At 39.2% G+C, this 26072-nt stretch overlaps 1 protein-coding gene across 3 annotated transcripts in view; it reads left to right on the plus strand.

Annotated features, from left to right (window-relative positions):
* GDAP1 (ganglioside induced differentiation associated protein 1) overlaps window positions 1–26072 on the plus strand; it is a 70100-nt gene that overhangs the window by 37951 nt on the left and 6077 nt on the right. Inside the window, exons 2-4 of one of the 3 annotated variants that reach the window (XM_070075240.1) lie at window positions 6276–6887; window positions 7538–7585; window positions 25423–25596. In XM_070075240.1, coding sequence (XP_069931341.1) covers window positions 25440–25596 — 157 coding nt within the window. In that variant the 5' untranslated portion in view covers window positions 6276–6887; window positions 7538–7585; window positions 25423–25439. Of the gene's footprint in view, window positions 1–6275; window positions 6888–7537; window positions 7731–25422; window positions 25597–26072 lie in introns of all 3 variants that reach the window. The other 2 variants (XM_002710643.5, XM_051843847.2) reach the window with 2 other exon arrangements.

Genomic DNA, 26072 nt, shown 5'->3' on the forward strand with positions numbered 1-26072 from the left:
TTCACTACCTGATGTTAAAATATATTACAAAATAACAGTGATGAAAATAGCTTGGCATTGGAACAAAACCAGAAATATTGGCCATGGAACTGAATGTAGATGCTAGAATTGAGCACACACATCTACAGCTAACTGATCTTTGACAAAGGTGTTAAGAATAGACATTGGGAAAAGGATAGTCTTTATTAAACAGTGTTGGGGAAACTGGATATCTACATGTAGAAGAATGAAAATAGCACTCTATTTTTCATCATATAAAAAAACCAACTCAAAATGAAGTAAAGTCTTAAATGTAAGACCTGAAACTCTGAAACCACTAGAAGACAACATAGGGGAGACACTTGAGGACATTAGAATGGAATGAACCAGGATATTTTGATCATAAGTACAGGAAACAAAAGCCAAAATAGATGAATAGGATTTCTAAATTGCTTCTGTACAGCAAAGTAAATGATCAGTTAAGTGAAAAGGTAACCTATAGAATGGCAGAAAATATTTACAAATTATGCAACTGACAATGCATTAATAACCAAAATATACAAGGAACCCAAACAACTCAATAGCAAAAACCCAAATAATTTAAAATTGAATAATAGATTTAAGCAGACATTTCTCAAGGGTAAGCATACAAATGGTCAACAGGTACATGAAAAAATGTGAAACATCACTATTCAGGGAACTGTAGATCAAAACCACAATAAGATATTATGTCTTTCCAGTTATATTGACAATTATCAAGAAGATATTCCCAATATTTTCTTTGGGTCAAACTGGACATGCACAAAATCATATTCAATATTTCTTGGATGAGGCCAGATAACTCAGGATCAGTCTAAATAGAATTGAAATTTCTGCACTGGATCATGAAAATCCTGGTCATTGCGTCTCCTTGGCCCTATAGATTCCCATACTCTTACTGCTTCTCTTGGGACCATGGGTCCTTAATGCACTCTTTTATTTTTGTCTCTAATAAAACACAGGCTATCCAATTCCAGATAGTCATGAGGTAGGACTTCCAGCCTCTCCCATTGGATGATGTATCTAGTCCTCTGGATCACAGAAGAAAATTATTTTTCATGCCACCTCCAAATACCATAGAATAGACAGTAAGAGAAGAATTCTTGTAACCATTTCTTCATCCATATGCCAGTTTGAAGAAAATACAGAAACAGATCTTTACCCATGACATCCCCAAAAGATTATGGGTTACTTCTCTTGAGGGGAGCACATTAACCTGTGTGTGGGTGACGTTGAAGAATCATGAGAAATTTTGTGCGTTTGAATGAGGGAAGAAATGTAGAAGTGGGCCTTGAAAGCAGACTCGCATTCAAACATTAAAAGTCTTGCCTTTGTTCATAACTCTGTTAGGTGGGTTCCCTCTCTCTGGTGGCAGCTTAGGAGAATCTTCCACATCCTGTACCAAGGAGGTTATTAGGACCAGAAGTTACATTTCTAAATTATGCCTTTTGTTTAATAATCTTGTTGGGTGAGTCCAAAACTCTCCCAGGGGCTGTTTAGGGGAAACTTCTCTGCTCTACACCAAGGGGATATTATGTCAATTACAAAATTCTTGGAGGAATTTCAGGAATTCCACTCCCAGGAAGCCTTCCACCCAACCATATCCCAGGGAAGGAGTGGGGAGGAGAAATGGGCAGCCCATACCTAAATATAAAAACTCCAGTCTGAACAGACTGGGTTTCAGGTCTTTCCTGAGATGCCTGTCTGGTATATCAAGTGTAATCTGTTCATTAAATATGGCTAAGATTCTTACTGCTTAAAAAAAATAAGACAAAAGATACCAAGTGCTGGTATGGATGTGGAGAAAACAGAACAATTGTACCCTGTTGGTGAGACTATAAATCAGTACAACCATTGTGGAAGATGAGTTTTGCAAATAAATCAAAACAAAAGAACCACCGAATGATCAAGAAACCCCACAACTGGATATATATCCAAGGGAATTGAAATCAGTTTGTTGAAGAGACGTTGACGCAGCACTCCCATGTTTACTGCCACACTATTTATAATAGCCAAGAAATGGCAACAACATAAACGTCCATCAACTGATGAGTGGATAAAGAAAATTCTATACTATTCTGCCATAAAAAGGATGAACTCTTGTCATTTGCTACAGCTCAAGGATGGAACTTGACATCATTATGTTAAGGGAAATAAGCTAAGCATAGAGAAGTATTGTGTGGTCTCACTCATATGTGGAATATAAAAGTTGACAACATAGACATTAAGAGTTGAATGGTGGTTACAAGAGGCTGGGGAATGTGGGCAGAAGTGGGAGATGGGGGGAGATTAAAAGGTACTAAGTTATAGCTAGATAGAAATTAGAAGTTCTGGTGTTCTATTGCACAGTAGGAGGACTGTAGATAATGCTGTATTGTATATAGTATTATTGTTTATAATTGTATAACATTATTGTATATAATGCTATATATTGTATTTTTCTCAAAAACCTAGAAGAAATGATTTTGAATGTTTTTACTATAAATATTAAATGTAGGTGATTTTTAAAAAAGAAGATTTTTAACTTATTTATTTGAGAGGGAGAGCTACAGACAGAGAGGGGGAGATAGAAAGGTCTTCCATCTGCTGATTTACTCCTCAAATATCCACAATGGCTGGAGTTGGGCCAATCTGAAGCCAAGAACTAGGAGCCTTCTTTGGGTCCCCCATGTGGTTGCAGGGGCCCAAGCACCTGGGACATCCTGCACTGCCTTCCCAGGCTATAGCAGAGAGTTATATCAGAAGAGGAGCAGCTGGAACATGAACTGATGCCCACATGGGATGCTGGCATCACAGGTGGAGGCCTAGCCCACAGCACCACAGTGCTGGCCCCTGGAGACATGTTTAATCTGATTGGATATTATTCAGACATTTTATATTTATACACACACACACACACATATATGCATCTCATGACACCTCATAAAAATGTACAATTTTTATGTCTAAGGTAACAATAAAATTAAATTTAAAAAAACATATTAAGAGAGCAACAAACAATGCCTTAAACAAGATTTCTTATTTCTCCTTTAAGAAAAAGTTTGGGGCTTTGTACAGTGAGTTCTACACCCCAATGTCTTTTTTTTGAAATATTTGTATTTTGTTTATTTGAAAGGCACTTTCAGACAGAGGGGAGAGAAACAGAATCTTCCATCCATTGGTTCACTCCCAAATGGCTACAATGGCCAGGGCTGGGCCAGATTGAAGCCAGGAGCTTCTTGCAGGTCTCCCATGTGGGTGCAGGGACCCAAGCACTTGGGCCATCTTCTGCTACTTTCCAAGGTGCATTAGTAGGGAGCTGGATTGGAAATGGAACAGCTAGGTCTCGAACCAGCATCCATATGGGACGCTGTCATTGCAGGTGGAGGCTTAACCTGCTATACCACAGTGCCAGCCCAACCCCAATGTCTTTAGAGGCTCACTCCCCCTACTCCCACCTTTGGCTCATCTATCATGGGTGCAGCCCATTCCTTATGGTCCAAATGAACATTTCTACTCCTGGGAACAGGATGGAGAAGCATATGGCTGACTGTGTCTTTAAGGGAGATTCCCAGAACTTGCCTGTGGCACATGTGACATCTCATTCATCAGAATAAAAACCACAAAATCACGTTTAGCTGCAATGGAGCCTGGAAAATGCAGTCTTTATCCTTAAGCAGTCAAGTGTTCAGGTAAAATTTTTAATGTCATAAAAGAAGGGGGAAATAGATTTTGAGCACTATCAGAATTTGCCAATTATTTTCTTGGTTAAATTTCAGATAGAGGGGACTTTCCAGGTTAGAAGGTCATATATATTTTCAAGGATTTTGATGCACAGTGATAAACTTCCCTTCAGAAGCTCTGTACATGTTTACACATCAATGACATGCATGAATAATTAGTCCTAACCATGAACACTGCACTCAGTTCACTCAGTGTTAACTTGGCTTTGTGGCTGGCAAGGTGGGACAGAGAAAGTGCTGAGTGTTCGATGGAATAGATTTTATTGTTAGCACTCTTAGCTGTAAGTATGAGATAACCTGCCAAAAGTGTTGAATTTATTCAAACACCGAGGCAACTTGTAAATTAACGAGAAAGGATTTCTGTAGTATACACTGGAATGTGGAGTTGGAGAATTAAAAAAATGTTTTTTTCTGAAGAGGAATAGGAAAGATAATATAGGTAGTTGCAAGGATTTTGAGAATTAAAAATGTCAAGTGAAATGTCATGTCCTCTTAATCCTAGTGGAGGAGATTTTTACAATTTTTTTTTTTATCAACAACTACATTCCATGCAATGCCCTAGGTATTTTACATATTTTCTGTCACTGAATTCTCACCTCATTCTGGGTAGGCATGTTTTTCTACAAATCTGTATTTTACACTTGGTGAAATAAACGATGACAAGAGGTCAGGTAGGGATAGAGCTAGAATTTAAACTCCACTTTCACTGATTTCAGTTTTGCTCTCTCCCTGGTATTCTTAAGAGTGAAATTATTGAAAAAAAAAATTCCCAGAATTGAAAAGATCACTTTTGTTGCAGCATTTGAATTAATGATGTAAGTAAACATTATAAAATCTCTAAAACTTTTACAAGAGTTATAGAGAACAACAAATGAAGTGCTGTCATGGAAAGGAACGAGACTGTCTCTCCAGGGACCCTTTTTTGACCTGGGTTGGCTGCCTGCCTCTTTTCTCAAAGCATCCTGTGTTTACACCATGAGATAGTTCTCATCTATACTGTGCTTATCAGTTAACTTTGTCATCACCATCAGACTTATGTCATGGGTAGCAGCATGAAGTCTGCTGTGACTTAGATGTTGAACATCCCCCAAGGGCCCACATGGTAGAGACTTGGTCTCCAGGCAGCAGTACCATGGAGAGCATGTAGGAGATGGGGCCACCTGGGAGGTCCTTAGGTCACTGGAGACTTGACTTAGAAAGCTAATTTTTTAAGAAGATTCTCACAAAAGCCTGAATTTGGCCCTACCCTATCTTTCTCTTTTGCTAGCTCAAAATGTGGCCACTTACCCCAACATGTGCTCCTGCCATTACCCTTCTGACATTCCCAACAGAGGCCAAACCAATACGACCACCGAGTCATGGACTGGAATTTCCAAAGCTGTGAGTGATGTAAACCTTTTCTATTTCTCTTTTTTTAAGAGTTATTTATTTATTTGAAATAAAAGAGAGAGAGGGAGGGAGGGGGAGACAGAGATTTCCATCTTCTGGTTCACTCCAACTGGGCCACAACACCTGGAGCTGCACCAGGCTGAAGCCCGGAGGCAGGGGCTTTCTCCCAGTCTCCCACATGGTTGCATGGGCCCAAGCACTTGGGCCATATTCCACTGCTTTCCCAGATGTATTAGCAGGGAGCTGGATGGGAAGCAGAGCAGCCAGGACTCAAACCGGCACCCATATGTGATGCTGATGTTTCAGGAAGCGGCTAAACTCGTTATACCACAATACCAGCCCCAAGCCTTTCTTTTTTTTGAGTTAGTTGCCTTATGTATTTGGTTGTAGTAACACAAAATTGGATAATATGAAGTCTTACACATTTTTGCCTGGAGTACAGTAACTGCTCAATAAGTATTTGCTGAATGAGTTACACAAGCATTTGTTTCTTTGTCATATTTATACATGTTTACTGAAAGAGAAACTTTATCCATTTACTGATATGTCAAATTTTGATAGGTATATAGCAAAAGCCAGAGTAGTATAAAATTAAAGTTCTGATATTGGCTATAATGTTTATAAGGCACTGAACCCATGAATAATATTTACAAGATGACAGGCTGTTTTGAGAGTCTAACATTTTATTGCTTGTTCAGTTTTCACCAAAAACATCTAAGGGGAATGAAAATTATCATCTCCACTTTAAAATTGGAGAAATATGGCATGTGTTTGAGAGCCTGGGTTCAAGTCCTGGCTGGTTCCCAATTCTAGCTTCCTAGTAATGTATATTCTGGGAGGCAGGTGACGGCTCCAGTGGTGGGGTCCCTGCAATCCACATAGGAGACCTGGATTTTGTTCCCACCTCTGGTTTCAGTCTGATCCAGCCATGCTGTTTTGTGTATTGAACCACAGATTGTAGGTGCTCTCTCTCTCTGCTTCTCAAATAAATAAAGTATCTAAATAAAAACAATAGAAACAAAAATGGAATTCAAATGTAAGTTTATTTAAAAACATGGAGAAATGGAAAAGCCGAGACATGAATTCAAATAGTATGGCTGTGCATTTACCAATGAGACTATCTTACATTACCATTTGTTTTATTAGGTGTTTGTGAGAAAAAACTCATCTTCTAACGAAAACTCACATAGTCTTCACCTGTTGCTTTGTCCTGAACTTTCTACCAAAGGGCAGACTCCAAGAGGAGCCTTAAATATCCCGGAAAATAGATACATTCAGACCTAAGCAACTTACAAAATTGATGGATAATTTGCTATTACCATTTTTCGTTTGTCACTTTAAGAACCAGAGACTCATATTTTGCATACCTCCGCCCCCCTCTCCGCCACAGCCCTCCAAGCTCGCCTTCAGGCTGACTTCCATTCCCTAAGGCCTTTGGGCAAGCAGACTCCTAGTCTTCGCAGATGCGCCCCGCAGCTCTCCCCTGCTAAACTACACTTCCCATCAGCCCGTTCGTCCACCCTCCCTAGTCCTGCGGGCCCCCGGAGGCGTTGCGGAAAACCCACAGACGCTTTGCGGCCTGGCGTGGGAGGGAGACGTGCAGGGCGGACAAGCAGGCCAGGCAGCGCTCTGCACCCAGAAATGGCTCGGCGACAGGACGAGCAGAGAGGGGGCGCGCCCTTGCTGGCGGAGGGCAAGCCCGAAGCGGAGGTTAAGCTCATTCTGTACCACTGGACGCATTCCTTCAGCTCTCAAAAGGTAAAGATCTCAGCTGCTAGCGTGGCGCAGATCGGGTTTCAGCACCCGGACAGCTCCCTCTGGGTCCCAGGTCCGCAAGCCTGGGCACCCAGATTCTGGCCTGCTGCGTGGACGGGGCGGGTCCTCCCTCGCTCCTGGACAGGGGTGCGCCTTGATGGGGAGCGGTGACAGTGTGAGATGGACAGGCTATGATCCAGGCATCGCTACTGGTGACATGCGGCAGAAAGCATCCCTGGCGGCCTTGCCTGCTGGGCCCTGAACAGTGAGGCCCAGGCCAGCACCTTGGAGCAAGTGCATAATCAGTGCTTCCTTCCTTAACTCTTTCTTGGTCGCATTCGCGCTCTTCAACAAGGCCTAATGTACTTGTTTTCCAGGTTCATTTCCTGGGAGACATAATTAGGATTCTAAGAAAGTAATGGTGGTAGGGAGGGTGACTGTATAATGCAGTTGAAATACTTTTCATTCCTTATTTTGGTTTCTTCTCTAATTTAGAAGAGTAAGACGCTAGCATATATCTCCTTATTCCTTCCAGGAAGAGGAGGCATTAAAAAGAGTACTTAGGGGAGTCCAAAAGGCTGTGTAGCGGTATCCAGGCAAGTCATTTAATGGAAAGTTGGTGTGCTTGTAGTAACCGGTGTGAACTCTTCCAGGTGCGCTTGGTAATTGCTGAAAAGGCATTGAAGTGCGAGGAACATGATGTAAGTCTGCCCCTGAGTGAGCACAATGAGCCTTGGTTTATGCGTTTGAACTCAACTGGAGAAGTGCCTGTCCTTATCCACGGGGAAAACATAATTTGTGAGGCCACTCAGATCATTGATTATCTTGAACAGACTTTCCTGGATGGTAATGTTAAGGCTATTTGTGATTTTTTGGATTTACACAAATATGTGTTCCCTTTCTCTCTCTCTCTCTCTCTCTCTCTGTGTCTTTCTCTCATAATTATGTTTTAGTGATTGAAAACCTTTTCCATTTCCATAAGCACACAAATATAAAATAAGTCAATAAAATAAACTAGCATAATTCCATTTAAGAGGATTTCATGTGAACTGTGAATGTTAATGTTGAGATATTCTTTTTAAGTTCACTTGCAAAAACCCCCACAGCTGTATAGTTGGTGGTGTGATTTGTGAGCCTTAAAACAAAATATATAATATTGGTTCTAAATGTACATTATGAAATTTATTATAATCTGTCAAATGGTTTCATCCCCAAAATAAGAAGAAAAAGGAAGATTAAATCTTAGACAAGGAAGATATATGTTAGTCTATTTTGAGTTCTTTGCCCCTATTCTTTTTAGTTTGATTTATGTATCTTTTCTGGGGAATTATAGGGTTTAAATTTGTATAGTGCGTTTTAATTAATTATCATTTATTGACAGCTTATGTGTCAAGCATTTTGGAATTTCTGTTCTATTCAGCCTTCAAAAGAACCCATGCTAAGACAACATGGTAGACTAATTATTCCCATTTTGTATCTGAGGAAAGAGAAAAAAGGTTGCCCTTGAATTGCCATTTTATGGTAGCGTCCTAAGCCTTCATATTATGCTATCTCCTACACTGTGTTTCACTTTTCGTGATAACAACCCTTTGAGGTGAACTGTAGCTTTAGTGCATTGCCCAAGATTACATAGCTGATCATTGACTCAGCTGAGAGCAGACAGGGGCTCCTAGATTTTAGCTGAGTACTCCTCTAAAGAAGAAACTGCATGAGATCCAGCTACTTTTTATCTGTCACTACTTATGTTGATGTGTAGGATGAAACCAGAATCTAACCCTAAATTATAGGATGCTTGGAAGAAATGACCAGGTCAAAAAATGTCTTAGAAGGAAAGTGGTTATAAGACCTAAATGGAGTGGAGGGTTGGATCAGCAGTGGGCTACATTTGTTGTATCTGGGGATAGTCAAGAGGACTATGCCCTTGTTAATTCAAGTGTAAGTTGTCTAGGATTCTAGATTCCGATTGTAGGTTTTAATGAAAGGTGGCCTTGGTTTAAGTGAAAGGCTTAGTGAACTACTTCTTCATAATTTCTTGCTAACCCTTATAAATTTATATGCTAAGAACTGTCTTGAAAATTAGTGGCTAAATTGATTTAAGGCACTTTTTCTCAATCTTGAGCTTTTTGGAAATGGATAAGTCTGTTAATAATAATTTGTATTTCTTGGAAAAAGTGATTATAATGTGATAAGACAAAATAATTGTGTAAGGTTTTAATTTTAAATGATCAAAAACTTTTAAAAGGTATGCATAATAAATTGAAAGTCATACTTAAATCTCTTGATATCATTGGTTGGTCAGCAACTACTACTATTATCATCATTCCCCTCTTCTTCTGTACCTTCTCCTTTCTCTTCCTTATACTGGTTTCCTCTAAGAAATTCTGTGATATAAAATATAACACTTTTTAATAAAGTAATGTTACTGTTAGATATTATTTTCTTAACACTATATTATGTTATTTACATATTATGTTAATATTGCATACTACATTTCCTTAAAATTTTTCTTAAGACTCTCCCTTATGATTTTACTGTATAATAACAAGAAAATGGAAACACATTGAGTTCTGCTGAGTTATATTTAAATAACCAAGGGAAGTAGTAAACTGTTTTTGCATTATTATTTATTGAATTAGAGGAGAAGGTTTTCTGAGCTGACTGACAGGATAGAAATACAGAAGCTGCAAACTTTTAATTCTGGTTAAGCTACAGTTATAAGTAGGCAATCAAGAGTCCTGACTTTTATAGTTTGATGCTGCCAGTAACTTGAATTCTTTCTTGACTCAGTTCCTCTATTTGATTTTTGGGTGAGGCAATGTAAGTTCTATCAGTTGTAGAGAAAAAAATAAATTATTTCACACTATTGTTTTCCCCATGAGAATAGTAACTCTTATTGGAAAGGATTAAGAAGTGATAAGGATTAAGGAATCTCAAATTTGTTGTGGATTTGAAGACAGCAAAAGAATAATAGTTATATGAATCAAGACTAGTTCAGTCTATGGTTAAGAAGAAGCTTGTCTCAGAGCACTGAAATAAATAAAAGAAAAATAAATGTTATCACAGTTACTATTAAGATATTTTAATCTGAAGAACACGTGGGAACTAGGAAAAGAGGCAGACAAGAGACTGACCAATAGGAAAAAGTCATCCCAATGGTCAAAGAGGAGGAAAGGTGAATTCTACCAATCCTTGCTCTTCAAGTGTGTTCCATCCTCTGGCAGCACTGGCATTTCCTGAGAGCTTGTTAGAAGTGCACTCCGAGATCTCACTGTAGATCTGGCAAATTAGAATCATCACTGTAAGAAGCCCTTGGGTGATTCATATGCACATTAAAGCTTGAGGATATTGTCATAAATTACTGTATAAGCTTTAAAGCACTGCTGTAAATTACTGTCTTTAAATCTGGCAGAGTTCTGGAATGGGTTGTCAAAAGGCTTTTAAGTTTATATTTTAAATTTTTGAATATTTTAGTAAAAAGGAATAGAGTGTCAGTAACTCTTTAAAAATCTTCCAGGCACAACTGTACATACAGTGTGTACTACTGTAAATAGAGCATTTGAGATTACATGATACTTTATGGAATAAAGGCAGAAATGGTTAAGTGATAATCACACTTGTAGATGAATAAACTATCATATTGAAGAATATTCATTTGTGGGGTTCTTATGCCAGGTTGCTCCTTGAGCTACACTCATTTTACGTATAATAATTTTTTATCATACTATATTTTAAATACTTGAATTACTTATAGATAATTTTACATACTATGAGATCAGAGGCAGTGTCTCTCTTACTAAAAACTATCCCCAAGGCTGTGTAAACTGAATGTTCCTTAAATAGGTGCTTCATAAACACTTTGGAATGATTAAAATGAAAGAATGGTTGAAATAGATGGCAATCCAGATGGGGGTATCTTGTAGTGTTCTTTGTAGCCTTCTATTTCCTTGCCTTGAGCTTATCAATTGTATATATGACTTGAATCAAGAGAGAGAAGAAATATTATTACATTTGTGAATGACAGAAAAGCAGGGATAGTTAGAATGGCGACTACCTTACGAAATGTTTGTCATAGAACAATACAAAAAATGGGAGACTAAAATAAAGTTCAAGAAAGCTAAAGATAATATGTTAACTTTCTTTTAAAAAATTAGTTGGATTAAGGAAGGATGGAGGGGCCTGGTTGATAATAACTAACTAAAATGCTGATGTGATATCAGGTTATTTTAAAAGTATTGATTCTGTCTAGAACCAGGTGAGTGGTAACCCTTCACATTCTGAGCTGGTTGGAACACGGCATTTTCTCCAGTTATGGACAGAATTTTGAGGACTGTTGACAAGTTCAAATGACAAGTGCATGGGTTTCCTGAAGTGTATGGCTGCCTATGGTTATTAGCAGAGACTTTTCAGTGTAGCCAGTCATCTAACGTTCAGGATGTAGTGACTTGGTCTGTCTGTCACTGTTATTTGCTATCCCTTATTCTTTCAGCTCAGAATTATATGAAAAATGATCGTTTGTGATCTGGGGTCTTTTCTTAGCCCTTCTGGGTATTAACAGCTATATCCTTGTACTTTCGGGATAATCCATTAAAAAACTGGTAGGTAGGGGTAGGAGAGGAGGGATTTTGGTAGCCAGGGCAATCTTTTTGAAGTTTTAGCCTGAAATATTGAATAAGTTGGAGAATGACTATGTTGCTTCTTTGAAAGCAGTCTTTGAAAGAATGGTGTAGACATTATTGATATTTACAAGGAATTTAGAAGTGCTCAATTATAGTTGCTCTACTAAGGCTAGAAGAGAGTTCTTGCTTCATTCACTCTTTCAGTAACCATTTATTGTGTATTAATTTAATGCAGGGTCCTAGAATATTTTAAAGATACAAAATCTTCAGAAGCTTATTAATCCTCAAAGATAATTTTCATTTTTTTTTGTTTTAAGGGTTTGTTTTATTTATTTGAAAGGCAGAGTGTGGAGAGAGGGGAGAGAGGTTGGGAGGATGGGAGAGGGAGGGGCAGGGGAGGAGAGTGAGAGAGAGAGAGAGGGAGAGGGAGGAGAGGGAGAGGGAGAGGGAGAGGGAGAGGGAGAGGGAGAGGGAGAGGGAGAGGAAGAGAAATATCTTCTATCTGTTTGTTTACTCTCCAAATGACAAAAATGGCCATGGTTGGGCCAGACTGAAGCCAGGAGCCAGGAGCTTCATCCATTCTTCCACGTGGTTGCAGGGGCCCAAGTACTTGGGCCATCTTTTGTTGCTTTCCCAGACACCTTAGCAAGGAGATGGATTGGAAGTGGAGCAGCCAGGACTCAAATTGCTACCCTTATGGAATGCAAGTGTTGTAGGTGGTGACTTTACTGATTACGCCACAGGCTATCCCTTCAAAGATAATTTTCTATAAACTTGATAATAATTCCAAACTTGTCCTTAATATATTGTTAATATTACTACTGAGTTTTATAGAAAATTTCATACATATGGTACCTTTTTCAATGTGGGCATGTAGTGAAGAATAGTTATAATAGCAAGCAATTAGTTAAGCTAGATGATGTATGACAGTAAAGAGACTCAGGGACTGTGGATGTGAGTTCATAGATTTTATAAAACAAGAATTATTTATTTATTTGAAAGGCATATTGACAAAGTAAGAGAGAGGGAGAGAAATGAGAGGGAGGGGGAGGGAGAAAAGGGGGGGAAGGAGAGGGAGAGGGAGAGAGATAGATCTTCCATTTGCTAGTTCACTTCCCAGATGCCTGCAATAGCCAGGACTTATCCTGGCGGAAGCCAGGAGCCCAAAACTCCATCCAGGTCTGCCACAAGATTGGCAGGGGCTCAAGCACTTGGGCCATCTTCACTACTTTCTTGGGTGCATTAGCAGGGAGCTGGATTGGAAGTAGGGCAGCTGGGATTTGAACTAACTCTTCCAAATGGATGCCAACATCACAAGCAGTAGCTTAACTTGTACTACACTAGCCCCAAATATGGATTTTTAACTCTAGCTATTTCTTGTACTATTTGTGTCCTTTTGACCTAAATTTAATTTGGCTATTAGATATTAAATATATAGACACTCCCGGGGGCGGAGCCAAGATGGCGGAATAGTGAGGGCGCACACCGATAGTCCGGGAAAATTTAGTTTAATAAAAGGGGAGTTACGGTAGCCTCAGAAAAAAGAACCAGGAAAATATTGCAGACAAAACTCTTCTGGATCCAGTGGGCGTGAATCGGAGGACCTACTCGGAGAACAAGGTCGCCCACCGCGCGCGAAAGCCGAGCCGCAGGACCGAACCGCGGGACTGAGCCGCGGAAGCCGAGCCGCGGGACTGAGTTGTGCAAGCTGCAGGGTCTGCGCGCAAGTGCTCGAAGGAGAGTGCAACAGCGGGGAGACTTGGGACGTCCAGGGCTCCGAGTCCACACATCGGCGCTGGAAGGGGAGCAGACCTGCGTGGAGAGCGTGGGAGCCCACAGTTCGGGACACCAGCGGCAGACTCAAGACACCAGCGCTGGAACGCGAGGTGAGCCGAACCTCAATAACCCGAGACACCGGCAGGCAAGCGGAGAGAGAAGACTAGAGGGAACAACCCCCAGGGCGGGGGGGACTTCACCAAGCTAACTGGAAGAGAGAGAGAGGGAAAAAAAAAAAAAGGTGACTGGTACGGACACGGGTTTCTCTCTCTCCGCTCACCTCTCAAGGGCGAGCAAGACAAAGAGCAGGCGCCATCTTGGACATACGTCATAAGCAGAGCGACCTCAGGTCTGCACCGGCCCTGAGCCTAGCAGTAAAACCTGACTCTGGGTGGGGCGAATTAACAGGAGATTAGGACCTAGTAAATTTATGGTGCTACTGAACTGAGACTGTGAAAAAAGAGACGGTGGGGGAGAGAACTCACGGAATTCACGTGAGCACTCTCCAGAGACGCTACAATTCCGTAACTTTGGCAACCCAGTGGGAGACTGAAGGAGAATTTGAGCCCACTCTAAGGGCTGAACAGATTCCCTGTGTGGTCCTTGGGAAAGAGCTTCTGATCTCTGGCTCCTGTGGGTATATCATTTGCCTGCTAACTACCTCCAACTTCGTTCAGCTGTGCAGAATAACTTCCCTTTTGAATCAAAAAAAAAAAGAGAGAGAGAGAGAGAGGGAGAGAGAGAGAGAGAGGTTTACCACGCCTAACCTGGGAGTGTCACCTTTGGCACACCAAACAGAGCTCTCAGGCCACACCCATCTCAAGCCCTAAGGCTCCATCAAAAACAGAAAGTCCACTTAATCTAGAGTCATAGTATAACAAGAAAAAGCACCACAGTGAAGAAACCAAATATCTCCAATATGCCAAATAACAAACGCAAAAACCAAGGTAATAAAAACAAGGAAGTCACCATGAAGCCCTCAAATGAAAAAGACACCCCAATTCAAGATTATGAGGATGATGACATAGAAGAAATGCAAGAAGCAGATCTCAAAAAATTGATAAGAACATTAAGAAGTTCTCAAAAACAAATTCTTGAACTACAGAAATCCTTAATGGACAAGATAGAAAATCTCTCTCGTGAAAATGAAATATTAAGGAGGAATCAAAATGAAACGAAACAACTAGTACAACAGGAAACTGGGATAGTGACTGAAGTGAAGAATTCAATAGATCAAATGAAAAACACAATAGAGAGCCTTACAAACAGAATGGGAGAAGCAGAAGAGAGAATATCGGACTTAGAAGACAGAGAACAGGAAAGGATACAGTCAGACCAAAGAAAAGACGAGGAAATTAGAAATCTAAAACATATTGTCGGGAATCTTCAGGATACTATTAAAAAACCCAACATTCGGGTTCTAGGAGTTCCTGAAGGCATGGAGAGGGAGAAAGGATTAGAAGGCCTTTTTAGTGAGATATTAGCAGAAAATTTCCCAGGTTTGGAGAAGGACAGAGAAATCCTAGTACAGGAAGCTCACAGAACCCCTAATAAACACGACCAAAAGAGACCCTCACCATGACACGTTGTAATTAAACTCTCCACAGTGAAACATAAAGAAAAGATCCTAAAATGTGCAAGAGAGAAACGTCAGATTACTCTCAGAGGATCTCCAATCAGACTCACAGCTGACTTCTCATCAGAAACTCTACAAGCTAGGAGGGAATGGCGAGATATAGCCCAGGTACTAAGAGAGAACAACTGCCAGCCCAGAATATTATATCCTGCAAAGCTATCATTTGTGAATGAAGGTGAAATAAAGACTTTTCATAACAAACAGAAATTGAAAGAATTTGTTGCCACTCGTCCAGCCCTGCAAAAGATGCTTAAAGATGTGTTACCCACAGAAACAAAGAAACACGGTCATCAATATGAAAGAAGGTAAAGGAAGGAAACCAAGGAAGGAAAGCTCACAGCAAAAGATCACAGGGAATTCAAAGCATATATTAGAACTTATCTTTGGCAAATGGCAGGGCAAAGTTACCACTTATCATTAGTCACATTGAACGTGAATGGCCTGAACTGTCCAGTTAAAAGACACCGTTTGGCTGATTGGGTTAAAAAACAAAACCCATCTATTTGCTGCTTACAAGAAACACATCTTTCCAACAAAGATCCATACAGACTGAAAGTGAAAGGCTGGAAAAAGATATACCATGCCAACAGAAATGAAAAAAGAGCAGGCGTAGCCATCTTAATATCAGACACCATAAACTTTACCACAAAAACCGTTAAGAGAGACAAAGAGGGACACTACATAATGATTAAGGGATCAATTCAACAGGAAGATATAACAATTATCAATGTATATGCACCTAACTACAGGGCACCGGTTTATCTAAAAGATTTGTTAACGGACTTAAAGGGAGACTTAGACCCCAATACAATAGTACTGGGGGACTTCAACACTCCACTCTCAGAAATAGACAGATCAATAGGACAGAAGATCAACAAGGATACAGTAGATTTAAATGACACTATAGCCCAAATGGATCTAACAGATATATACAGAACTTTCAATCCTACAGCTAAAGATTATACATTCTTCTCAGCAGTACATGGAACCTTCTCTAGGATTGACCACATACTAGGCCATAAAGCAAGTCTCAGCAAATTCAAAAGAATTAGAATCATACCATGCAGCTTCTCAGACCATAAAGGAATGAAGTTGGAAATGAACAACTCAGGAATCCCTAGAGCATACGCAAACACATGGAGATTGAACAACATGCTCCTGAATGAACAATGGGTCATAGAAGAAATCAAAAGAGAAATCAAAAACTTTCTGGAAGTAAATGAGGATAACAGCACAACATACCAAAACTTATGGGACGCAGCAAAAGCAGTGTTAAGAGGAAAGTTTATATCAATAGGTGCCTACATCAAGAAATTGGAAAGGCACCAAATAGATGAGCTTTCTATTCACCTCAAGGATCTAGAAAACCTACAGCAAACCAGACCCAAATCTAGTAGGAGAAGAGAAATAATTAAAATCAGAGAAGAAATCAACAGGATTGAATCAAGAAAAACATTACAAAAAATCAGCCAAACGAGGAGCTGGTTTTTTGAAAAAATAAACAAAATTGACACCCCATTGGCCCAACTAACTAAAAAAAGAAGAGAAAAGACCCAAATCAATAAAATCAGAGATGAAAAAGGAAATGTAACAACAGACACCACAGAAATAAAAAGAATCATCAGAAATTACTACAAGGACTTGTATGCCAGCAAACAGGGAAACCTATCAGAAATGGATAGATTCCTGGACACATGCAACCTACCTAAATTGAACCAGGAAGACATCGAAAACCTAAACAGACCCATAACTGAGACAGAAATTGAAACAGTAATAAAGGCCCTCCCAACAAAGAAAAGCCCAGGACCAGATGGATTCACTGCTGAATTCTACCAGACATTTAAAGAAGAACTAACTCCAATTCTTCTCAAACTATTCAGAACAATCGAAGAAGAGGGAGTCCTCCCAAATTCTTTCTATGAAGCCAGCATCACCTTAATTCCTAAGCCGGAAAAAGATGCAGCACTGAAAGAGAATTACAGACCAATATCCCTGATGAACATAGATGCAAAAATCCTCAATAAAATTCTCGCCAATAGAATGCAACAACACATCAGAAAGATCATCCACCCAGACCAAGTGGGATTTATCCCTGGTATGCAGGGATGGTTTAATGTGCGCAAGACAATCAATGTGATACACCACATTAACAGACTGCAGAAGAAAAACCATATGATTCTCTCAATAGATGCCGAGAAAGCATTTGATAAAATACAACACCCGTTCATGATGAAAACTCTAAGCAAACTGGGTTTGGAAGGAACATTCCTCAATACAATCAAAGCAATCTATGAAAAACCCACAGCCAACATCCTATTGAATGGGGAAAAGTTGGAAGCATTTCCACTGAGATCTGGGACCAGACAGGGATGTCCACTCTCACCACTGCTATTCAATATCGTTCTGGAGGTTCTAGCCAGAGCTATTAGGCAAGAAAAAGAAATTAAAGGGATACAAATTGGGAAGGAAGAACTCAAACTATCCCTCTTTGCAGATGACATGATTCTTTATTTAGGGGACCCAAAGAACTCTACCAAGAGACTATTGGAACTCATAGAAGAGTTTGGCAAAGTAGCAGGGTATAAAATCAATGCACAAAAATCAACAGCCTTTGTATACACAGACAATGCCATGGCTGAGGAAGAACTTCTAAGATCAATCCCATTCACAATAGCTACAAAAACAATCAAATACCTTGGAATAAACTTAACCAAGGACGTTAAAGATCTCTACGATGAAAATTACAAAACCTTAAAGAAAGAAATAGAAGAGGATACCAAGAAATGGAAAAATCTTCCATGCTCATGGATTGGAAGAATCAATATCATCAAAATGTCCATTCTCCCAAAAGCAATTTATAGATTCAATGCAATACCAATCAAGATACCGAAGACCTTCTTCTCAGATCTGGAAAAATTGGTGCTGAAATTTATATGGAGGCACAAGAGACCTCGAATAGCTAAAGCAATCTTGTACAACAAAAACAAAGCCGGAGGCATCACAATACCAGATTTCAGGACATACTACAGGGCAGTTGTAATCAAAACAGCATGGTACTGGTACAGAAACAGATGGATAGACCAATGGAACAGAATCGAAATACCAGAAATCAACCCAAACATCTACAGCCAACTTATATTTGATCAAGGATCTAAAACTAATTCCTTGAGCAAGGACAGTCTATTCAATAAATGGTGCTGGGAAAATTGGATTTCCACGTGCAGAGTCATGAAGCAAGACCCCTACCTTACACCTTACACAAAAATCCACTCAACATGGATTAAAGACCTAAATCTACGACCTGACACCATCAAGTTACTAGAGAACATTGGAGAAACCCTTCAAGATATTGGCACAGGCAAAGAGTTTCTAGAAAAGACCCGGGAGGCACAGGCAGTCAAAGCCAAAATTAACTATTGGGATTGCATCAAATTGAGAAGTTTCTGTACTGCAAAAGAAACAGTCAGGAGAGTGAAGAGACAACCGTCAGAATGGGAAAAAATATTTGCAAACTATGCAACAGATAAAGGGTTAATAACCAGAATCTACAAAGAGATCAAGAAACTCCACAAAAACAAAACCAACAACCCAATTAAGAGATGGGCCAAGGACCTCAATAGACATTTTTCAAAAGAGGAAATCCAAATGGCCAACAGGCACATGAAAAAATGTTCAAGGTCATTAGCAATCAGAGAAATGCAAATCAAAACCACAATGAGGTTCCACCTCACCCCGGTTAGAATGGCTCACATTCAGAAATCTACCAACAACAGATGCTGGCGAGGATGTGGGGAAAAAGGGACACTAACCCACTGTTGGTGGGAATGCAAACTGGTCAAGCCACTATGGAAGTCAGTCTGGAGATTCCTCAGAAACCTGAATATAACCCTACCGTTCTACCCAGCCATCCCACTCCTTGGAATTTACCCAAAGGAATTTAAATTGGCAAACAAAAAAGCTGTGCAGCCTAATGTTTATTGCAGCTCAATTCACAATAGCTAAGACCTGGAACCAACCTAAATGCCCATCAACGGTAGACTGGATAAAGAAATTATGGGATATGTACTCTTTAGAATACTATACCACAGTAAGAAACAACGAAATCCAGTCATTTGCAACAAAATGGAGGAATCTGGAACACATCATGCTGAGTGAAGTAAGCCAGTCCCAAAGGGACAAATACCATATGTTCTCCCTGATCGGTGACAACTGACTGAACACCAAAAAGGAAACCTGTTGAAGTGGAATGGACACTATGGGAAACGGTGACTTGATCAGCATAGCCCTGACTGTTAATGAACAACTTAATACATTATCCCTCTTAGTAGTTTTTTTGTCTGTTCTACTTAATATGACTGGTTTAATTCTGTAATTAATACACAGTTATTCTTAAGTGTTGAAATTTAACTGAAATGTGATCCCTGTTAAACATAAGAGTAGGAATAAGAGAGGGAAGAGATATATAATTTGGGACATGCTCAAGCTGACTTGCCCCAAATGGTAGAGTTAGAAACATACCAGGGGACTCCAATTTAATCCCATCAAGGTGGCATGTACCAATGCCATCTCACTAGTCCAAGTGATCAATTTCAGTTCGCAATTGATCATAATGAAAGGACTAAGAGTCAAAGGGAGCACATAAGCAAGTCTAGTACCTGCTAACACTAACCGATAGAATAAATAAAGGGGAGAGTGATCCAACATGGGAAGTGAGATACTCAGCAGACTCATAGAATGGCAGATGTCCTAAATAGCACTCTGGCCTCAGAATCAGCCCTAAAGGCATTCAGATCTGGCTGAAAAGCCCATGAGAGTATTTCAGGCATGGAAAGCCAAGACACTCTGGCAAAAGATCTCTGTGAGTGAGATCTCAGTGGAAAGAACAGGTCTTCAAAGAAGGAGGTACCTTTCTCTGAAGGGAGGAGAGAACCTCCACTTTGACTATGACCTTGTCTAAACAAGATAAGAGTCGGAGAACTCAGAGGGCTTCCATAGCCTTGGAAACTCATGACTGGAGCATAGGGAGATTACTGATGCCATAGACAGGAGTGTCAATTGGTAAAGTCAACAACAGGAGTCACTGTGCACTTACTCCTCATGTAGGATCTCTGTCCTTAATGTGCTGTGCATTGAGATTTAATGCTATAACAAGTACTCAAATAATATATTTCACTTTGTGTTTCTATGGGGGTGCAAACTGTTGAAATCTTTACTTAATGCATACTAAACTGATCCTCTGTAAAAAAAAAAAAAAAAGAAAAGAAAAGAAACTATCAACTCCCAACTTGACTCTCACTGGGATTAAACATGACAATAGGTCTGATCTGATTTCATCATCATTAAAAAAAATCATCTATTATTTTTCACTTTATGTTTCTGTGTGGGAGCAAACTGTTGAATTCCTTACTTAATGTATACTAAGCTGATCTTCTGTATATTAAGATAATCGAAAATGAATCTTGATGTGAATGGAAGGGGAGAGGGAGTGGGAAAGGGGAGGGTTGTGGGTGGGAGGGACGGTATGGGGGGGAAGCCATAGTAATCCATTATTCGTACTTTGGAATCGTATATTCATTAAATAAAAGTAAAAAAAAAAAAAGATATTAAATATATAGTATGAAAGAACTATAAAATACTGGAACATGTGATATTTATTACTGCCAAATAACTGTTATAACCATATGGTGAATATTTTGATATTTTAAAATATAATAGTTATCTGAAAATAATGTCTTATATCTTTATATATAATTTTTAAGTATTAGGAAACAGAATTTAAAAAACATTATAATAATTCCCTAACTCATGTATTAAAATCATGTCTGATTATGAAATGTCATTTCAATTTTATCAATATATATTGAAACATGTATAACATTTTAAAAAGAACATTAATTTTGAATTCATTATTACACTGAAAATACAGTTTTCATTTAAAGGATTGATAGTTACTGTTAAGGTTTATAGAATAATTTTGTCTATCAATGAAACTCTTATATATAGATGAAAAGATTTCATAAGCCTTCTAGCACAGCTACTGAAAATGCTGATTAGTACTGAGTGTGGAGAAAATATAGTATATAGATAGGAAAATGACACTGATGATTGCATCTTGGTAAACTTTTTTTTTTTTTTTTTTTTTTTTTTACTCTGTGATTTGTCATAGGTGGTGGTATTAAAATACAGAGGCCCTAGTTCTATATTGTATGCATCAAACCATTGGAACTGTCTGATAAAGGAATTTCTGCCCCCTCCCATTTTAATGTTTCTGTTAAAAGGTCTTTAATATGATACCAGTTAAACTGAACATTTAACACAGAATGCCCACATTTAATTGATAACAGTGCTGTAAATTTTTCTCTGTCTCAGAAAATCCTGGGGCAGAAAGTGAGTTGATTTAATCTGATATCATGTATTTTTCTCAGCTGTATTTCGATTTTACTTTTCTGATATCAAAACTATGATAGCCTTGAGTTGTAGTCAGTTTGTAATTCTATCTTTTGCTTAAGATCCTAACTTAATTACTTAACATTATTATTCTACCTGTGCACAGCCTGCTGTATGAGTAGTTGAAAGTTAGAATATTTTCTAGCTATATTATGGGTATTATCTGATACGCTATTGCTATACTCTAAGTAAAATTAGAAAAAGCAAGAAGATAGAATTTTCGGATGGCTTAACTATAAGGAAATGTAAATGCTTGAAAGAGTAAATATATTTACCCTGATTGAACATTATAGAATGAAAGATCACGTAGTACTCCATAAATACGTATGATTGTTCCGTTAAAATTTTTAAGTAAAAAAACTGCAGAAAAATAGAAATGAAGTTGAACCTGTTTTGATTAAACTAATAAAGGAATAATAAGTTATGTAAATTGACTTTGGTGGTAGTGGTGATCTTTCTTGAAAACAAGGCATAATACCTTAGCCTCCTTTATCTCATCACTAGGCATTGTAGGAGAGCAGAGCAGTGGATGCATAAAATACTGAAAGCTCATGCCTTTAGGTCCCTAATTCCATTTTAGTTTTTGCTCTGGGGGAAATCAAATGTTGTTCATTTATTTTTTAAAGTGGCTGAGAGCCATTGTTATTCTACTCAGCATTACAGACTTGAGAATGTATGGGGCCATTCGTTCCCCGTAACTGGCTGCACAGTGCTTTTATTGTTCCTGTTTTTCTTGCTCACTATTGTTGGTTTCTTTGCGGTTTATCACATTTTCTGTTTTGTATTTATTTGCCTCTTTCCAATTTGCTACCTAAATTTATGTGCAATGCACTACCTCTTGTATCTCCTATGCAAATCTTCCAGGAAGTCAGGTCTTAGGGCAGCTTATTTATTGATAATTATTTTTTCTTCCAGATTAGTCACCAAGCCTGGTTTCCACTACTGCAATCCATTCTCCAATGCTTCCTCTCATGGCTTGCTTTTTAAAACTCCCCTGCTTCCTGGTCCTGCCCCTGTGTGCCTTAGTACTGCTTTCCCACTCCTGATTGAGGTAGAACACTGTGAAATGATTCTCCTCTCTGTGTCATAACAAAGATGCCATATGGAAAGATTGGAAATGATAAGGTAGGATCTCCTTTGCAACTCAGAGGAGATTCCTCCTTGACTTTAGCAAATCTGTTTCCAGAGGCAGGACACCGCTGTGTCTGGTGTGAAGAGGAACGTGGCAGCACAATGCCTGTGTGATGATAGCACTTCCTTGAAGCATGCAAGGAGAGAACAGTGAGAAATAGGATGAGAACTTGGGTTCAGAGAAGACCTCATGCTTTGTTTGACAGAGTGTTTTTCTGTGTAATAGCACAATGGATTGAAGAACATTTGTTCTCCTTTGAAGAATTCAGTTTTGGCCCAGTGAAACTTCCCCAGAAAGCAATGAGACATTGTTTTTCCTGCTCTCACTACTTTCCCAGGAAGGAAGTGGTATGCTGTGTTGGAGAAAGACTCAGGGCCTGCCTGGCATCAGGAAGCAGCTGGAGTCGATAGCCATGAATTCAACTACCTGGGAACTGAAAATACTGTACCATTTGAAAATATTGTACCACTTTGGTTATTAACCTGAAGTTCTTGGGTCCCCAAAGTGGTGGTTCTTAAACTTTTGGTCTCTGGACCCACTGTCTTAAAAATTGAGGACATCCAGGAGTTTTTGTTTATGTGGGTGGTCCTACCTATCAATATTTACCATTTGGAAATTAAAACAGAAAAAATTTAAGACACTAGAATATTCAAGCACTCATTGCATTAGCTTCAGGGTAGCCTCTGGAGAACTCGGCCATACATTGAGAGAGGATAAAAGTAAAACAGTAATTGACATCTTAGTATTAATGTAAAAATATCCTTGATTTTGTGGGTCCCCTAACAGTATCTTGGGGAAACCCAAGGATTTCCAGATCTCATTTTGAGAATAGCTGCCCTTGGAAGTCTATGAATAAAAATCAGGAGGCTTGAGATCCCAGATGGTGAGCAATTGTATCTTTATTTTCACTATTTTCTAATAGAAAGCTGTCATTTCCTTCCGTTGCCACTATAAATATCATCCATGGCAATACCAGCAGTGACTGTGACTTTAGTACTAACAGAAATTACAAATAGGTTCATGGTGTATTAAATTATTGCAGATGTCATAATACCTTGAAATTATGGTGATTGTTAGATTTACTGCTGTTATCTTGTTAGTGTTAATAAAGAGGTACTGGTATTTCATAATTGAAAATTATTTTGAAGACTATATTTTAATAGAATCAATTTCCTTTGCAATCTGTTTTATATTTTGTGAATTTGACAATATGATTATTCTGAGAAGGGCTGGTGGCCCACACAAGGAACTCCTTAGAATGTCCAGGCTTCCAGTATGTTGACGTCATGGAAATGTCTACCATGCATTGGTTGCAGTTCTGGAGATATCTGTGGGGTTCTGAAGAGGAGGAGCTAACTGTAAGCTGTATGAGAGTGGTTGTGACCTAGGTGACCTACTTGTCTCCTTTCCACATGGGTCAGTGATGAAGCATGAATGAGCAGGATTGTTGGTTATTCTCATGAAGCTTCTGGAATTAGACTTTCCTGCAGGGAAGCAGACATTTGCCCACTGGTTTAAGGAGTAATCCGTCTTTCTTCTTCTGAGAGTCAGAAATATCTTGTTGACTCAAAAAGCTTATTGTTCTGCTTGGTCTGGCATGATGGGATCTTTTCTGAAATGTTCTGTTGATGACAACTAACTCTGAACTGTCAGTGTTTATGAATGAGTGTGGCATGCCTAAAAGGGTACTAAATTAAATAAATCACCCAGAGTAAGGACAAAATGAATAAAGAAAATTGAGGCTGTTCTTTCCTTAGTTTGAATGAGCCAGTTGGCATTCATCTGGGGTGGTTTGAGAGCTAGAGGTGGGAGATGACCCTGAATAGATGTAGTCCTGACGTGTGGGTCACATACTTCACTTTTATTCTTTTTGGTTTAGTCTCTGAAATGTAAACCCTTAGAAGATGCTATGGTGTCATGGTATAGAACATTACATTAACAGTCGGAGGACTTCAGTTCTTTGTATGCCTCTAATTAGCTGTGGGATTGTGGGAGAACTGCTTAGCCTCTGTATCTCAGTGTGCTACTGCTGAGCTCCTCCAGACCAAATATTCTACAATTCCTAGAAATCTGGGGATTTACACATTAATTATAATTTATTGAACACCTGATCTGTGTCAGACATTGTACTAGGCACAGGGATTGGACAGAGAACAATATGTGGTTCTTACTCTCAAGAAATCTATAGTGTAGATTGTAGCTAGCAAATGAAGATTTATGTAGAACCCACTTTTCATAGATAAATTCTTAGAAATTCCTAGGGAAAACGCAGTTGTGGTATTTAAGCAAAGGCCTTCCCTCTACAGACTCATTCTACATTTTTATAGTAACAGTAGGGCCACTCTTGTGTTGGTTGGTACCTAGGCAAGAATAGGTCCTGATTATCTTCTATAATGAGTCTTCATTCACTTAGCCAAGTTTTTATTGAACATTTAAAATGTGTGAAGAATTGTGCTAGATCCTGAATTGTAACTTCCTTGTCCTGCAGATGTCCACAGGGCACAAAGACACAGACAACTAGTTACAGTGTGGTAAGGGCTATAACATCATTTGTACAATGAATTATGGGCACATGTAGGAAGGCACCTGGAGCCAGCCAGCTGTTGGTACCTGTAGGAAGTCAGGGACTACTTCATGGAGGAAGTGACATACATAGTCAGACTTTGAGGGATGAGTAGCAGTTTGCAAGCTGGAGAAGAGAGAAGAAGCCAGTGTGATTATGGTTTGGGGTCTGGTCTGGTGCGTTAGGTTATTTCAGGGAATGTCTAGGATGAGATGACATGGTCATCTTTTAAATGTACTGATATAATGTTGAAATGTTAATGAGAAGGTTAGAGATTTTTTTTTTTGTGCTTTGGGATGTAACAATGTAGCATCTTGTTTGTGACTTTTTCTTCAATGTTTATGTATGTGTTTGTGTGTGTATTTTAGAGAGAACACCTCGATTAATGCCTGAGAAAGGAAGCATGTATTACCCAAGGGTACAACATTACCGAGAGCTGCTTGACTCTTTGCCAATGGATGCCTACACTCATGGTTGCATTTTACATCCTGAGCTCACTGTGGACTCCATGATCCCAGCTTATGCAACTACAAGGATTCGCAGTATGTAAAGATCTTGTCTTTGGGATTCTGAGTTCTTTCCTTCCTCCCTCCCTCTTTCCCTCTCTTCCTTCCTTCCTTCTTTTTTTTTTTTTTTTTTGAAGTTTGCTTTCATTGCTCTTTGAGACCTAAGATGTCTCATGACCACTGAGAGAAGATTGGGCACAGGGTTGCTGTGTTTGCTTTATGGACCTGCAAATTATTGATGGGTCCATAAACTAGTGAGGATAACTTGCAACTTAGGTATTCAGCCAGACATTTACTGTCTTCACGACCTGATTTGTTAGTTTTTGGCTTTGATAAGACTTGGAAGAGTGGCCTTTGGAAATGTAAGTAATATAATGTACTCTTGGGCACACATTAAATGCAAATGAGAACAGCTGGCAATTGCCTAGGATTAAGGACCACTGTCTGGTCCTTTCATTATGAAGGAGCTGGCCCATGGGGTGTCAAACCTGTACTCTCCATTCAGATTTGGA

The sequence above is a fragment of the Oryctolagus cuniculus genome, chromosome 6, assembly GCF_964237555.1.
Source record: "Oryctolagus cuniculus chromosome 6, mOryCun1.1, whole genome shotgun sequence".
Classification (NCBI taxonomy): Eukaryota; Metazoa; Chordata; class Mammalia; order Lagomorpha; family Leporidae; genus Oryctolagus; species Oryctolagus cuniculus.